The following is an 18343-nucleotide window of genomic DNA, read 5'->3' on the forward strand; positions in this document are numbered from 1 at the left end:
TGAGAGATAATATTAACAATGATAGCAGTCAGCCTAAAATTAACTATAAAAATTAATTTCTTCTGGTTTAACCATAAGTAAAAGTTAATTCTATGATTTAATTTTTTCAAGCTATACTTATATTGAATGATAATTATTGAAATCATTTTGATACTCATTTAATGATCAAATTTAATATAATATCTATTTTACCGTATAGTATATCTTGACCTAGATAAATTTAAATATTTGAAGTTAAAAGCTAATCTAATGCAATATGTCTGCAATTTATCAATCTATAGCATACGAAAAAAGAATTAAAATAAGTTTAAAAAACTCAAAACCTTAATTTATTTAAAAAAAAAGAATTACTATTTATCCAATAATTAAAAAATACAAATTGTATTTTAAGGGTCGTAAATAAAAATAAAAACATAATACAACTTTAACGAAAACGATGAGAAGTACAAGGTTAACATCAATTCTTCATTAATATTTTTTAATAGTGCTTGGCACTGCATATTTTGACCCTAGTTAAACACTTGAGGGATTAATCTTCTTTTCCAAGTAGATTATATAATATAACATTTTCAACTGAAGAGGAGGAACTAACACAACTAAATTCCTTCATAATTGAAGAAACAGTGAAACCTCATTTCAAAGAAAACACCGAGGACAAAAACATTACAAATAGGCACATACTTACAGATGTAAACTTTAGAAGACAGTATTTTTTTTAATTGTCTATAGTAATTGTGTATTGAACATACATGAAATTTCAAAAAAATATATAATATAATAAAATGTAAATATTATATCTATATACAAATTCCTTGAGCCTCAAAATTCAAAAAAGGTATATTGGTAAAAAGTAATTGTCTAAAATATTTACAATAAAAATATTGTTGATCTGTGTAGTTTACAAAAAATTGTTTTAATATAAAGTGGAAACTAAAAATATCAATCAGTTATTTTATTACAATTTATAATTTTTTGGGAAATTTCTGTTGTATGAGAATTAGAGAGAATATTTCCAAATTATGACACTGATAACTTAAACTAGATACTATTTGAGATCTTTTGATGTATCATTGAGCTAAATTGGTCCGATATAAGAAGAGTATTATTGTCAAAAATAAAATGTAAAAAAATGATAATAATACACAACATATTAAAACCAATACCTTCTCTAGTAATTATAAATAATTATGAATTTGAAAATTCCAACTATAAATTTTTTTACATAATGATTAATTTATCAATGACAGCTCAATATCTTCTAAAATAATATTATTGAAAAAAATGTTTTATAATAATTTTTAAATATAGCAATATAATTTTTTTAAACAGATACATGCATAATTTACTAGTTGAAAACATTAACATAATACATTTTTATGTCTAGGGGTGAAATAATTAAAACATTTTAATTTTAATAAGAACGTCTTAACTATTAATTCAATAAAATGGAATTCAATCCAGAATATTAAATTAAATTTTGATCTGCATAACAGATTGAACGAAAATAATTTATAAAAATAAAACTAATTTTTTTGTTTTGTAAAATAAAATAATATTTAAAACATACATTTTTTATTTAAAGTTATCTACATATATATATATATATATATATATATATATTTACTAAGTACTTTCTTGAAATATATTATCAATTATATACATGTTATTTAAAAAACAAATCCTTATTATATATATAATAGAAAAGTTTACGGGGGCATAACTTTTGGAATTGGTAAAGACGGCATAACTCCATTTGTACCATTTGTTTGGGTTTGGTTAATTATTGGTACATTTGTTTTATTCATAAGATTCATATGATGTTCATGGGCAGTATGAATCATTTTCGTACGCCGTCTCGTATAATGCTGCCATATTAAAAGGAGTTGATCATCAATGAATTTTGAACAAACAGCAGTTGCTATTTCTTTTCTAAATGACTCATGTTGCAAAAGATCCAAAAAATATAAGCACATTGGAAATCTAAAACAAAAATTTCTATTATTTGATAAATGGGTTATACAAACTTATTTGTTATAAACTACAAATATTTCATTTTTCAAAAGAAACATCAACATACTCCAATTTATAAATATATTTACACACAATAATGTCACTATTTTAACATTTTACAGCTTAAAATATTCCTTTTATTTAGTGATACAATTTTATATCAGTTGTTGTACATTTACTTGGAATATTGCAAGTGCTTTAGATTAATAACACATTATTAAAAATCATGAGAAATTAATACTTTTGATACTATTTAAACGTAGTTGTCATTTACAACAATGTATATTTATTTGGCTTACCTCTAACTGACAATTGAAGTGTAGGGTTGTCAAACTTTTTTGGAGGAGATAATAATAAATTTTCCCCCTCCAAAAAATAATTTTTATATAACAGTGCATATAATTTTAGTAAATTTTTGGGGTGGCTAAATTTTTAACTGAGAAGGTTACACTCTCCTACCCCCACCTTACGCCTTTGCTAATAGAAAATAGACTTATAACATTTATATATCATTAAGTGTATTATTTTCATTAATGAGTGTACAAAGCAACATAATTAGTAGTATTCTATTGAGTTATACAAGGCAAAACTAGGGAGTTAAGGAAATTTAACTATCATACAAACAAAATAGTAATCGAAAATTATATTTATTCCATAATCAGAGCAATGAAAAAAACTTGAAGAAGCTTCCAACAAATTTATTTTGTTTAAGTATAAGATACTAAACAGTTTAAGTTATTACTTAAACTTGGTTAAAAAATTTAAAAAATAATTATCTTTCATTTAGTAATTATTTAAGTATGAATGTTACGTATTTACCAACTAATTAAGTTTATAACTACATCTCTACAATCTAAGAAGTTATTAACTGTTTTTAGTGTACCCAATTTTTTTTTTTTTAATCGGTAACATGCTAATCTGAAAATGTATTGATAAAATAAAAATTAAGGATTGAAAATTTTGTTTTTATCTTCATTATATGTTTTTAATGTAATGATGAATATCAACATTATTTTAAGAACTTACATTAATAGTAGATATGCATTCTAAAATTATTATAATGATAAAATAAAGTTCCATTTATCTAATTTTCGCATCAATCAACAACTTAATAAAATAACATGATTAGTTTTAAAAATAAAATTTATATTTAATAGATATAATTAAAAACCAGTAATGGCAATGACTTCAACAGACACTTCTCTGCAAGCACTCTTTTTAATGGTAAACCAAATTACCAATATGGTTGGTTTACTACTAATTTATTTTAGTCAAATGTAAAAATAACACTCATTGCAAAAGTAATCAATTAAATTTTAAAATATTAATTTATTCAAATCAAAACATACATGTAAGATCATGCAAGTAAGAGTACTAGGAGGTAATAGATTTTTATGCACTTTAACACTTTGTATGAGAATGAAAATATGTTTAATGTTATCAAAACTAAGAAACTTAATTTTTTTTTTTAATAAGGATAAAAAAAACCTATATCAGAAAATCAACAATATTTTTTTGATGTTAGAAATAACTGAATTACAAATATGAGTATTACCATTCATTGACTGAAATACTTACTTTATAAATTTGGCATAATCTGGTTCTTTCCAATATAGTAAATATTTCAAATAATTAACAAAAGATTGGTCTTTAAAATAGCCACGTTGAGCTAAAACTGTAATTAAAAATAAAATTTATATATTACAAAAACTAAAAATCAAAGCTTAAATACATTTTTATAAAAAAAACTATATTAATGTAAAGTTAATATTTAGCTTTTATGAAAGAAAATCGAACTGATAATATTAATTAATTAACACTAGTAAATTAAGTAACTCTAACTAACAGTTCAAGTAATTTGGATTTGCCAGACATTGTACAAATTCCAATTCAATTTGAAACCTAAGTCTTGATTGATCTTCAGTTTCTGGACCATCTAAACAATATTTAACTATAATCATTAAAAATGAATATTTAAAAAGAAAAACAATGTATTTGATTTTTTTTTTTTTTTTTGAGAATACTATTGTGTATTAAATTAAATATTCATTTAGCTTATATGAACCATTTGAGGCTATAGCTGCTTTTCCAAAAAAATATTTCAATATTTTATATTTTAGAAAAAATATTTCATTTATAATCCAATAAGAAATAATGACTTCAATTAATAATTAATTGCTCACCCAATTAACAGGACACCCATAACAAATACTCAAAAAAGTATTGGCATAAAGTAAATCTAAATACTTACTTTTACTCGCCATAGCTTGATAGTTAGATGTTATATTCATTAAGTTAATATAAACCACTTTTTATTATAACATTTTGACTAATATTTAACGTATAAGTTTTAAGTTCTCTACTTAATTTATCATGTCTCAAAAATAATGAGTTACAATGACGCTGATAGAAATGATAAGATTATCTTATCTATTCTGTGGTGACACGCTATAGTAACTAAATACTTGGATAGACTACGGCGTACACAATTTTGGCAGTCCAATTTTTATCATGAATGGTCACAGGAAAACAATGCACCAGACGCAGGCGATTATGCTGATAGATAACGTAAAATTTGAGAGTTTCTATTGGTTAAAATATACGTGGTATTTTAAATCTTTAATAATTATTAAATGAATGTATGAAGCTCATAATTAAACAGTTATACACGTTATTTGCATTTTATGACATAATGTACGGTTTTTTATGATTTTAACTCTTTGTAATTATTTTTTCATTGAAATTTTATTTAATTTTTTATTTTAATACTATACTAAAAATCCTTAACAGAACTTTGTCATAAAATGTGGTATTATAGTAAAAGACTAAACTGTTGGCCTAGATATATTTTTATAAATCATTTTAAACAGAAAGCAGTGGCAAATTAATTGTTTTGTAATTAGGATAAGTTCAAAAATCTTTATGATAAAAATCATTATGGGAGCTGTGCCCCAATATCATAAAGCTATTATATTATATTTATTTTGTATTTGTATTACTATATCAAGATATATAATAATCACACCTAATAGTCCATAAATGGCTTTCCTCTTATTAGTTCCGCTTCAAATATTTCATTTATTTTAAAATAGTATCCCGTTAAATTTACCTACGTATATGGTATCCAATTGAAACCAAATTTTCCAGGGATGCCAAATAATATGTGGTAAACTGGGTGTTCTAAATCCACTTTGAACACGTGGATAAGTGTTGTCAGGAAGAGTCAAAATAATAACTAATTATAATGTAACATTCACTGATTCAACACTGACCACTGAGATGATGTTCAAGTCTTCTTTTATATTTATATTGTTCATTAAATAATCATTAAAATATTAATACTATAATACTTTCTAGTAATTATAATGTTACATATAAATTCTTTAAAACTAAAATTTACAAAATAATTATGGGTTCATGACACCATCACCCTTAAAGAGAAATAATATCTAAAATATTATTTCTAAAAATTTTTAATACATAATACATTTGAGTCACAATAGGGTACACAGCAAATTGATATAAGTTAATACAAAACAATGATACAAAGAATAAATAATTAACAGTCTTTTCATATATATAAAAATGTAACATATTATAAATACATAAAATAACCTATATTAAAATTATGTATTATAAATTCTAAACAACCAAAAATTATGAAAAATATAAAATTTTTAAATTTGTTAAAATAAGATATCTGATACTTTGCTATTATTTTAATTTTTACTTAAAATTATATTTCTAATCTAATTAATTTATCAAGATAGTAATACGATACTTAAACATGATTTTGCATGTTTATACATTTTTTTTTATATAATAATAATAAACACTATTTTTGTATCTAGCCTTTCTGAATGGAGTATTTTATTTTATTCATAACTATAACTTAATAATTTATTACGAATACATTTATCATGTATCATTTTTTCCACTTAACACATCACATAGTTAAGATAGCATAATGAGTTAATGAGTATTAACTTGTTGGTTCATTCTTTTTTGTAGGTTATAAGTAAATTCAATACAAGTCCCTTCTTAAAAAATATCGTTAATAAATATTCCTGACATGATAAAAATAATTTAGATCATTAAACTTTTATATAACTCTTATTTTGAACAATTAATTTATAATTTTTATGAAAATAACAAAAAAAAGAATATAAAACAAAACAAAAATATATTTATTTACAAACAAAACATAAAATATATATCCCTTTATAATTTAAAATTTAGAATTCAATAAACAATAATAATTAAATTAATTTTTATATAATTAATATACATTTTTTATTTTATTAAAATTTTAATTACTTTTAATTGAATTTTGCTATCTCTAGACAATGGTAATGACTAAAATTAATATCTAAAAGAATATTTTATATTATCTTTATACTATCGAAAGTAACACCCCATCGCCCTAAAAGAAGAATTATAATTTTAATTTATTTCATAATCACTATTCATATTTTCACTAGAGTACTGAAGACTAAGGTCCACTTTTGCTTGGTTTTTCATTTAAAATATTAATTTGTACTATTATCTATACATTTATAATTATAATTGTAACAATGAGTACATTACGAGGAAATAGGTGTATATTTTTTAATTGCTATAAAAATAAAAGAGAAAACCCAAATTTCAGATTCCACTGTTTCCCAAAGGATGATCGATCGATGCAATGGGTATTAAACTCTGGTATTTATAAAGTACTTTTGTACACTGAAGAATAATTTAAAAAAATTGTATTTTATATTTTTAACCAATTACTAAAGTTTAGTAACTAAACCATTAAAAATAATATTTATAAATCGTTCTATTTTTCAATATTTATCATAGCCAAATTTTTATCGGAATATCTAATTCTATAAGGTACAGAATGAGTAGAGCTATTTTTATAACTAGACATTTCCTAGCCGTACTCTTCCTCTCGCTTAAGTATAAAAATATCAAATATGATGAAAATAATAAATTAGAACAATTTATGAAAACATTAGGTGTTATACACGTGAATTATTATTTTTTAATGAACATTTGTTTTTCTTTTAAAAACATAATTATCTAGAAATTACTTCATAAATGTTATTACATTACTTATTAATTACTAGAAATAAAAATAATTAAATTTATGTGAAAATTAATTTCTGAAAGAGGATACAGATCTTATTAATGAAAATGAATATTTAATCATATATAAAACATTTCAAACGCAAAATCAAAAAATTACTGGTAATTTTAAAAAACCAAAAGAAATTTTAATGAATTTTGTTACTAATGTTCAACAGATAATTCATCATTTTTTAAATGAAAAGTCGTATACAACACAATTGAGATTTAAATTAAATAGTATAATCACAAATGAATTATATCCTATTATAAATATTTCACAAAAGTGCTTACCACACTTAGAATATTTAACTATAACTTTAATACATAGTAATATTTTTAAAATATTTAACTCGAGGTTAAATTTTCTAAAGATGGATTTCGTGGATAAATTAAAGATTCTAAGAGGAACCTATTAACTTCTAATTTTATAATTTTTAATGATCTGAACTTTGATTAAAATTGCTTTATTTGTTTGAATATTTTTTTTAAAATATTTATAATTTGTTTTTTTTTTAATTATTATTTCATTGTATATTTGAAAAATATATTACTTAATTTATATATGAAAACCTTATACAATGTGTAATTATCAATAAATATCTCATTTAGACTTGATTAATGGCAAGTTAAGCAAGTTAATCACAAAATAATATAAAAATCATGACAGTGGACACATCGGTAGCGAGAAAATTGTAATAAGTTAAGATTCTCAACACTAAGAGAAAATTAAAAGAAATAAATTACTGTCAAATTTAAATAAATATTAATAAAATAAAACCCAGCACAGGGGGGTCGCAGCACAGTGGTGACGTGGCATAGTTGGATTAAGTATAATGATATCTGACAGTGATTAAAATCACTATCAAAAAAAAATGATTCAATGCAAATCTTTAGATAGTGTTTAATTTTAAAAAATTGGTGGATTATTCCAAAAGCTACATGATCTGCTAGTTCCTTATTAATATTCTGATAAAGATAAAGTATGTCGAATGAAATAGGGATTATTAAAAAATATTATTTCTCATAAAAAAATTATGTTGATCCATACACTTTTCAATATGTTATACCATTATAAAGTTAAAAATGTAAAAAATAAAATCGAGAATATTCACACAATAATAGCATTTGGTAGACATTTTCACCGTGAAGACAAAATAAAGTCCGAAATTTTTTTTTTGCATAATAAAGTACATTACATTAGCTTTAATTTAAGATATATATAAGTGTCAGATTTTCCGGAACACTTTCAAAATTTAAGTTGAAAAAGTAAATTTTTTGTGAAAAAGTTGTCATTTTAAATCTTCCCCTGTGGGCAAGTAAAGGGTCAGATATAAAAAAAAAATATACCAAATGAAAGGTAAAGACATCAAGCATCTATAAAAAAAAAATTATATTGATATGTTCATTTTTGAAAAAGTTACGGCACATTTAAGTAAAAAAAATTGAAAAAATTTCGAAAATTTCAAAAATTAGGGATTTTTATATTTGTAATTTTTTTTTGAGGTTTCCCCCATTTACGGGGAACGAGGGAATTTTTTTCAATTTTTGAGGGTAATGTCTTCGACTAGATACAATTTGTGATCTTTTGACGTATCATTGAAAGAAATCGGTTCGGTGAGAGCTGAGAAAAAGTGGAAACAAACACAAAAAAAAAAAAACACATCATAGTAAAACCAATACCTTCTCAGCTTCGCATCGAATCTAAAAAACACATGTTTTATCGAATTCGCATTTAAAACGAAAAGTCTCATTTAAATCAAATAAGCAATGGACTTTTGGTAATAACTGGTTCTTATCTTAATTTGTACTAACGGTTTTAGCCGTACATCAATAATATTTGAATATCAACAAACTGGACAATTATTATTAAATATTTAATATTTCTCGAGAGAATATATAGCGCTATGTCTACGGGTATAAATTAACAAAAAATCGCTTGTCAATTGTCTGATTGCCATGGCCTATCTATGTGTATTTAATCTATGTTAAGTAGTAATTGATAACAGAGTCAATTAGGCTGACAATCTTTAATACTAGAATAATGTCAATACCAGCAGATAATATTAAATATCCATTAGCATTACTCTCAACACAAAAAGTGCTGAAAATTGGATTAAATTTTTATTCAGTATTGTATCATCAAGTTAATAATTAAATATTATAAGTACAGTCGGAATCCAGAATAGTGAAGTTAAAGCATTTTTTTTACAATAGTATTGATTGATATTTGACAATAATTAAAGTCACTGTTTTAAAACGCTTTAAATACGATAATGCGTATTTAAAACAAATTAAAAAACTGAGTACAGATGGGTCGTGGCATAGTCAAGTGTACATAATATTTGACAATGTTTAACATCACTGAAATAAAAAACACTCCGATGACAGACTGTTAAATTTATTTATTTAATTCAATTTAATACATTGTATATTTTTAATTTTACAATTTCTCTTAAAACTAAATGCTTGTTAAATTATTTGCTTAATTGAAAATAACGTTATTTTTTGCTTTCATGGGCAATTTTTCATTGTACAACAATCGTCGGCCTTTTTTTTCTATAGTATATTTCAATAGTCCAATTTGATATAGGTTAAAAATTATCAGACCTTCAGGAGCATTTTTAAAAATCAAATTTAAAAACATATTTTACATGCGTGGGTGGCTTTTATGAACTCTTTTTGTACATAGGTTTCTCATCACATTTTCAGAAAAATACACCAAAAAGAAAACTTGTTGTCGTCTCTAGTATACTCGATTAATATTTTATTTGTAATAGTGTTTGTAAAAAAAGTTACATCAGATTAAAAAAAACACATCAACACGAAACCTCAGCTTAGCATCGAAGCTATAACTACAAAATTGGCTGTTTTTACCGAAAATTGTATAATTATTGTCTTTAAAGTCCAATAACTCCTAAAAATCAATATTTCAGATTATTTTTATTTTTCACCTTGTAATGTATTTAGGAGGAATGTCAGAAGATTTTAATAGTCATAGAACAGATGTTTTACAGTATTTTAACACCCTAGAACAGGTGATATACATAATATTTTAACCTTTTTTGTTCTTTTAACATATATTTTCTATTATAAGATGACAAAAAACAGTTAACTTGCACATTAACACATACATTTTCCAAGTAAATTAAAAAATATATTTGTACACCAATCTCTCACGATTCCACCTTTTCAATAAGGAGGTAAGGGTATTTATAAAATATTTACTAAAAAGGCATTTTAAAATGATCTTGGTGTACAAATATCTATTTTTATAAAGTAGAATACTATTTTTATCCACTATATTTTATTAAAATGACTGGGACATTTTATTAGAAGACTTAAATAAGAAACAGTCAAATCATATATGTTGTGACACCGCTCTCTTGAAAAAATCTTGCATATGTCACTAGTAAATTGTATTATTTTAAATTTTTAATGTAGGTTTAAAGAAGACAGGATATTCAGAACATTATCAAATATTGAAAAGAAAAAAAATCATAATTCTTAAATCCCATAGTATCGTAGTAAATGATATGGTTTTTAAAAAAAGTACGTTGTTGGCAAAGCAACTGTTTAAAGTATTATCAATAAAAAATTTCGCATGTAATTTCAATATAAAGTGAAAACTAAAATTTTCAATAATGACTGTTTTATAACAACTGTATTTTTTTGGACATTTTCAATTATAACGGCGATTGAGAGAAATATTTCAAAACTATAGCGTTGACAGCTTCAACTAAAAAAGTTTTTTGATGAAGTGTTGAGCAAAGTATGAGTAATCATGTATACAGACACAAAAAAAACATGACTTAGTATAATCAAAAAATTGAATGTATTTATATATTCTCTAAGAATCTAAATATTCTAAATAAATAAATTTTTTACGAAACATACTATCCTTTGATTTAAAATGAATATATTTTTTTTAATTGTTAAATGTATAATTACGATTAGTGTCTGCCAGACCACCTTGGTCTGGACACACCTTAGACCACCTTGGAGAACACATGAAATTGTTTTAAATTTGAGGATAATGTTTTCAACTAGAAACACTTTGTAATATTTAAACATGCAAAATAAATCCAGTAATACCGGAGTATTCATATGGATTAACCGAATAAAAAAACAATTAAAAACAAAGATTTTCAGTCTGAATATATTCATAAGTTATAATTGTCAGATAGTATTACATAAATTAGCAATTTTGCTCCACCTACAACTTTTTATTATTTAAGATGCTGTAATTCTTGCTCATAAGAAACATATTTCTTTTTATAAATATATAATTATCTAAAAGAATAAAAAATGTCAATTAACAAAAAAAATTCGTTTGAAGGGTTGTATGATCTACTTGCGCGCCTTGTGTAAATGCTAATTCCAAGGGTCTAAACATGTACCAGGACAACAATAATCACAGTATCAGTTATAAAAATACACGCATATTTTAATGTTAATCAATAAAATACCCAAATTAAGATGACCAAATATCATCGGGTCTCGAATTTATTCGTTAAAACTTAAAATAAAATAGCTAAATGAAGTCTATGATACAAGGGCTTCATTTTAATTTTTGGTTCATTTGAATGAAAGATTAATGATTGAACATTGACCTAATTAATTAGGTCAAAGTCGTTTTGGGTTTGCATTACTCTCGCGTAATTGTTTTACTCAAAATATTTAAATGTTTACACTAGAAAACAAACTATGATCGAATAACACGAAATTCTAGTTGCCATGTTCATGTGTTTTATTTAAGTTAATTTGTGGATGATAATAAATGCTACGAGTAAACTTTTCAATATTTTCGTGTTGTTTAGTATTGTCTATGTGTTGTTCTGAAGATGATTAACAAAATTAATGGATTGGACACGAGCTTAGACCTTGACTATGTAATCACATTACCGGTGAACGAAGCCAGGACGGTACGCAATGAACTGTTGCGCAAGGGAGTACCGCACACAGCTATAAGAGAGCAACAGGACTCCGAGTCGTTCAAGTACATGGATAAAATGCCGTCTTATCGAAGTCTACCACCATCGCAGTGTACATTTTTCATGCCCGAATGTGTATCGTTGGGAACATTTGGAAACGGACAGTTCAACGTAGTGATGCGTCGACGAACTTCTCCGGATGCCCGTGAAACCATATGGATATCTATGACTCCATCGTCGTGCAAAACGTCACCTCGACGCCGGAATACTATCAATAATAAACGCTACAACAGGGAGTCGATGTCTGTCACCTGGGTTACCTCCGTCACTAGCACCACGGAGAAACACCACAACGACCAAGTCCGACTGAAAAAGTGCTGCGACGACTGCGACGATTCTCGTGCAGCTCTCATAGAGTACTTCGCTTCCGACGAATTCAACGCTACCAGATGCGTTTACAAAAAAATAAAAGATTGCCTGTTCTTCGAACCAGATAAGTCTTTAATGACCTGTGACCTTTCATTAAAAAACCGCGAAAGTATCACTACCGTACCCAAAGAATACAGTTATCAAAGACAAATTGAAGAGCCGATCATCTCTCGTATTGAATATACAAGAACGATTCCAACTAACGTAAACAAAAATAATAAAAATTCAATCACGCCGTTAACTCAAAATGAGATTTCGATTGCACCAGCAACAAATATATCAGATAAAAATCAAGAAAAAAAAGCAAAAACAGAAATCAGAAAGAGTTCAAAATCAACTGCTCCTACAGTACATTCTACCAGCCGTAACAGTAGTATTGGAAAGACTTCATTGACGAGTTCTAATAAAAAGACAAATCAACAACAATCATTTTTCAAAGTACTATTTAGTAAAAAGAAAAACCCAGTTACTAATAAAAAAGGGACAATTATTTCGGATAAATTATCAAAGAATTCAAAAAATGATCAAATTGAAAATAGACGGATAATTGAAATAAATAATAAAACAACAAGGGTTTATAATAACAGAAGTAAAACCAGAAACGGTTTTAATAGTAAGAAAAAAAATTAGTTTCAGTTATATTCTAATTTGTATTTCAAATGTTTTTAATGTTAAACCTAAATATTACTCATTTAAGTCTAGCATTTTAATTTTAGACAAGGTAGTTTAGTAGACAACTAAAAAATTGTAATTGTATATTAACAAACGTTTTGAAATACAATATGATTTATTATGTTGGATGTTAATATATTAATATCCAACATAAAAAAAATCATATTGTGTTTTAAAGCAACACATGTATTAATGGCGTTTTGTAATAATAACAAAAATTAAATGAACATTTTTTATTAATGAATTTTCTTAGTTTATGTCTGTTAATGAATAGACAATGATAACATTTTGAAAGAAAAGTATATTAACACCAATAATATAAAATGTTAATGTTGTTCATCAAATATTACTAATAAAAGTATAAAATAAATAAATACACAAATACTCGGTTTCAATTTTTTACACATTTAACATTTCCTATCAATAATAAGAAATATAGACACAAATATAGGCTACCACATTAATATTTAACATTTTTTTATTTTAACCATTAAATATAATTTTAAGGTATTTATTATGCAAATATATTGCAATGTTCTATAAAGATTATAGGTATTTAAATGCAACTAATACATTTTTATAAGCATATAAATTAAAACTAATAAGTGATCTCATGAAGTTTAACTTAATTGTAGAAAAATTATATGATAGTTTGTACTTTTTTAATTTATAACACATTTATTAATTTGAAAAACAAGTAATGATATAAAATATAATTTTAAAAAATACAGTAATAGATACAACTAAATGAATTGAATGAATTTTATTGATACAATTTGTTTCATTTTAATGAGATCTAAAAAACAATATGAAACAACCGTTATAATAAATACAATCTATAAGAATATTAGTATGCTAGCTAATATTTAAAATAAAAATTTTTACATATTACATACATTTTTAAGCTTAAGTATTTTAAAAAAATCATTATTTTATACACAATTAAATATTCATGTTTTTTATATTATACAGGAAATAAGTCAATTTGAGATCTTAACTAAAATTAAAATTAAATATGTCATCCAATTATTTTTGTTTGCTAACCTAAATAGCTACTATAAAAGTTAGATTACTGTATTTTATATAATTAGGATTGGAAAAATAGTTTATCAATAATATTATAAAATATTAATATTTAAATTCAAAAAATTGAATGGCTACAAAAAAATAGTCAACACTACATGCATTTTTAGACTTACTAAAATATTGTTACATTCAATGTACAAAAAATAAATTATCTAAAATATTAAGTTTTAATCAATAATTATAATTTTGAAATAATGAATTATTTATTAACTAACTTTTAATTAAGTAATCAATTTTAATTACCAAAAAATACAAAATAATACTGTTGGGTAAAAAAAACACAAATAGTATTTGGTCTATCACAGGTAAAACATTAAAATTAATTAAATTAATTTATATCATGTGTCATGGAATAGTTTTAATAGTTTAAAAAATTAAGAATAATAGTTTCATATTTTTAATCCAATGCTGACTTTCTTGAAAATGATGCTAGTGATGACATTTCTGTTGGCTCTGTTGGAAGACGACTAAATTCAATTGTATCACTTGAACTATTATTTACATCTGTAAAAATAATCGTTAATTATTTAATAGCATAAAATTTTTAAAGATTATTATCATTTTTAAAGCCTATTAGCCGCCTGCTCATACTAAATATCCCACTGTTGATATATTACAATTTTACTAAATTGAATTTTATTAATGACAACATAAATATTTTACTTCCTTTTTAAATTATTAGATTATCATCAGTGCCTAATAAATGATAAATTATTAATCATTATTTTATACAGTTATATTTTATATCTTGAGTAAACAAAATTAATAAATAGTAATATATTACTATTTATTAATAGTTTATAAGAGTGGCCCTTAAAATCGAATGTCTTTTTTTTATATTACTCTTTAATTTTTTTTCAATCATTGATATATAATTGATACTACATTAAAACAATTCAATAAACTAAAATTAATACATTGATATGACAAAATGTAATAATACAATAAATTTAGTTAGATTTGTAATTAATAATTAATTAGCTGGCCATAAAATAATAAATCTAGTATAATTTTAGTACTTAGCATAAAAAATTTAACTTATAGAATTTTTTTTTTTAACAAATAAGAGTTTTTTGAGGAATAAAGTGAAAATAAATAAGTAAAAAAAAACAAAATCAGTTATAACGTGTATTTTTAAGATTTTTACATGTTTTTTTACTGAATGTAGTGTTTTTTAAGATATTAATTAGGAAAATAACATTGAAGTTATTATTTATGAATTTCTTGTAAAAATTCCTTTACTTGAGTTTTACTTTCATAATTCTAAGTTAGCAAAAAAAGTTATGAAACATGGATCAGTTATTTCTATTAAATTTGTCACTACCCATAAATCAATAGGTTCGGAGGCAAGAGTTAACTTTAACGGATCAATACCAAATATTGCACAGCTCATTTTTAAGAGCATTTAAAAAAAATTTAAGGAGTAGCGTAAAAAAAAAAAACGGTAGCACAGTGTGGTCGAGGCACAGTGTGGACGAGGCATAGATGGGACAAGTATAGATGATATCTGACAGTGATTAAAATCACTATCATAAGAAACGCTTCGATGCAAATCTGTAGATAGTGTTTCCTTTAGAGAAATTGGTGAAATATTTTAAAAGCAACATGAACTCTTATTTCTTTAATTATATCCTGATTAGTAGTTCTTTGATTTTAAAATATAATATATGAATAAATACTAATTATAGTTTTTAAATTTAGTATGAAATTGTGAGGCCAGCTATGATGTATGGTTCATAGTGTTGGGCGGTTGATAAGAAAGTAGAGCAGAGAATAAGTGTAGCAGAGATGAGAATGCTTAATTGGATGAGTGGAGTGACTAGAGAAGATAGGATAAGGAACGAGCATATAAGAGGAAGTATAGGTGTTGCGTCAATCGTGGATAAGATGACAGAAAATAGACTTAGATTGTTTAGTCATGGTATGAGGAAAGAAGAATCGAAAGCTGTAAGAACAGTTATAGAAATGAATGTTGAAGGAAGAAGAGATAGAGGAAGACCAAAAAAGAGATGGAGGGATGCTATTGAATGCGATTTGAGGACAGCTGATGTGAGCGTAGAAGATGTGGGAGATCGTGTCAAGTGGAAGCTTAGGATAAGGGTGGCCGACCCCAAGTAGTTGGGATTAAGGCAAAGAAAAAGAAAAATATTACCAGAAATTCCGGTGGCAATTGACATAATATGATTGTTGTTTCGGAATGTACAATTTAGCGTTTAGTTGGGTTTAAATAATATAGCGTCAAATCAATTACCTACTCTATCGGTTGTATCTCAATATACACTACACTTTAATGATACAATAAATAAATAAACTCACACATACACACATATGCATTTATAACATTGTGTCTAATGTAAGTATAACATGATAAAAAGTAACCGTAAAATGAAAAAAATGGAATATAAATTTTATTACTCATATTAAATGTAATGTAACTCGAAAAATATTTGTTTAAATGAAAAAATATAAGATTATATTTTTATTTATAATTGTCTTTTAAACAACTTTTGTGCGAAACTTTTTTTTGTAAGTTAAATATTTTTTTTTGAGAAAATTAAGAAAGCTCATATTTTTGAACTTTTGCGAGGATTTAAAAAAAAAGCTCAATTCCAATCTTGAGGACTATTAGTATGTCATTATACATATTTTAATTCAACTTTTAAAAAAACAAAATTTTTTCCGCAATTTTTCCTTTGTTGACAGGCCTAGATGTCAATTTTAAACTTGTAATTGAGCTAAAAGTTATGGTAATATATTCAATTTATTTTACTATAAACTTTCATAAATCTTTATCAAAAATTTTTCATCAACTTTAAAGAACCAAAAAAATAGGTTAAAATTGAAAATTTGGACTGATTATTTTTAACATATTAAAAATCAAATCAGTAATAATTTGAAAACAAATTTTTTTTTCTTTTAATTATTATTTTATATATATAATTAGTAATAATATAAAAAATTAGAAGTGATAGAAATAGTCTACTTGCAGATTTGAAAACAACGCGAAAATTTGATTTAGAAAAGTATATTTTTGCTTCTGATGAAAGTTCCTTGTAGTCCAGTGCATTTTTTTATAGTAACAAACAGTTTTTATTGAAAATTATTGTATCAAGCCCTTTAAATTTTTATACACGTAAAAGTAAAGCAAAATATAACTTCTTTATTATTTTTATAATTTCTCCGTTTAAATTACAATATTAAATATCAATTTCATACTAAATTTAATAATTATAATTAGTATATATTCATATATTATATTTTAAAATCAAAGAACTACTAATCATGATATAATTAAAGAAATAAGAGTTGATGTTGCTTTTGGAATAATCCACCAATTGCCTAATTAAAACAAAAAAAAAAAAAGTTTGTTGGGAATTTTTTCTGCTATTCTTCAAAATTACTCCTTCGTTGACTAGAATGAATCATTAAATAGAAAATTTTATGAGAATTAAAACAATGTTATTTTTAAGATTAATATGCAGTCAGAAAGTTTTATAATTACTATTTATTGTAAATTTATCAGAAAAACTCATTATTTTTTGCATTTTTATCGTAATAGATAACTTAAATAGAAGTAATAGTAATAATTTCCTAGTAACTTTTGTTGTTTTTAGAAAAAATTCTACAATTGAAATATTCAGAAATTAATTAATTTTAATGATTTATTTTAACTAAATGTACCAATCAAAACAAAGTTGTTAAGAAGATTTACTCAATTGAACATATTATAAAATTTTTATTATATTTGAAAAAATCAATTGTTAATTCAGGAGAAAAAACATCATTTTTTATTTAATATTAATTATTAAAAAATAAGTATTTACATATAAAAAAAAATAATTAAGAACAAAAAAAATTGTATTAAATTAATACTGATTTTGATTTTTAATATGTTAAAGGTAATCATTTTGAACCTATTTTTTATTGTCTTTTAAAGTGAAAGTTTTAATGAAAAATACCTTCTCAGCTTCGCATCGAAGCTAAAAAATGAATTTGTTACCATAACTTATAGTTCAACTTGCAAGTTTGAAATTGACATTATTAAATTGAAAAAAATGAAATTTTTAAGATTAATATGCAATCTGGAAATTTTATAATTACTA

General features: G+C 24.1%; 2 protein-coding genes across 3 annotated transcripts in view; both read right to left on the reverse strand.

Moving 5' to 3' along the window:
* Window positions 1–1376: 1376 nt before the first annotated feature.
* On the reverse strand, window positions 1377–4511 carry LOC126898969 (mediator of RNA polymerase II transcription subunit 31). 2 transcript variants are annotated; one of them, XM_050673402.1, is made up of 4 exons: window positions 4262–4511; window positions 3857–3961; window positions 3589–3685; window positions 1377–1980 (listed from the first exon to the last, which is right to left on the reverse strand). In XM_050673402.1, the coding sequence occupies exons 1-4, from the start codon at window positions 4299–4301 to the stop codon at window positions 1707–1709; spliced, it is 516 nt and encodes a 171-aa protein (XP_050529359.1). In that variant the 5' UTR covers window positions 4302–4511; the 3' UTR covers window positions 1377–1706. The 2 variants fall into 2 exon arrangements, with proteins under 2 accessions (XP_050529359.1, XP_050529360.1); XM_050673403.1 differs by having other exon boundaries at window positions 1388–1980; window positions 3857–3946; window positions 4262–4508.
* An 8924-nt stretch (window positions 4512–13435) lies between these two features.
* LOC126898126 (protein wntless) overlaps window positions 13436–18343 on the reverse strand; it is a 12729-nt gene continuing 7821 nt past the window's right edge. The window contains exon 12 of the mRNA XM_050672073.1: window positions 13436–14744. Within this exon, the coding sequence (XP_050528030.1) occupies window positions 14638–14744 (107 nt within the window). The 3' untranslated portion in view covers window positions 13436–14637. The remainder of the gene's footprint in view (window positions 14745–18343) is intronic.

The sequence above is a fragment of the Daktulosphaira vitifoliae genome, unplaced genomic scaffold (assembly GCF_025091365.1).
Source record: "Daktulosphaira vitifoliae isolate Bord-2020 unplaced genomic scaffold, ASM2509136v1 Scaffold_2, whole genome shotgun sequence".
NCBI classification, from domain to species: Eukaryota; Metazoa; Arthropoda; class Insecta; order Hemiptera; family Phylloxeridae; genus Daktulosphaira; species Daktulosphaira vitifoliae.

Coding starts and splice junctions, on each gene's coding strand:
- LOC126898969 (XM_050673402.1), bottom strand. CDS start 4,301: ATGAATATAACATCTAACTATCAAGCTATGGCGAGTAAAA. Junction 3,686..3,856: donor AAATCCAAATTACTTGAACT/GTTAGTTAGAGT, acceptor TTTTAATTACAG/TTTTAGCTCAACGTGGCTAT. Junction 1,981..3,588: donor GATTATGCCAAATTTATAAA/GTAAGTATTTCA, acceptor TTTTTGTTTTAG/ATTTCCAATGTGCTTATATT.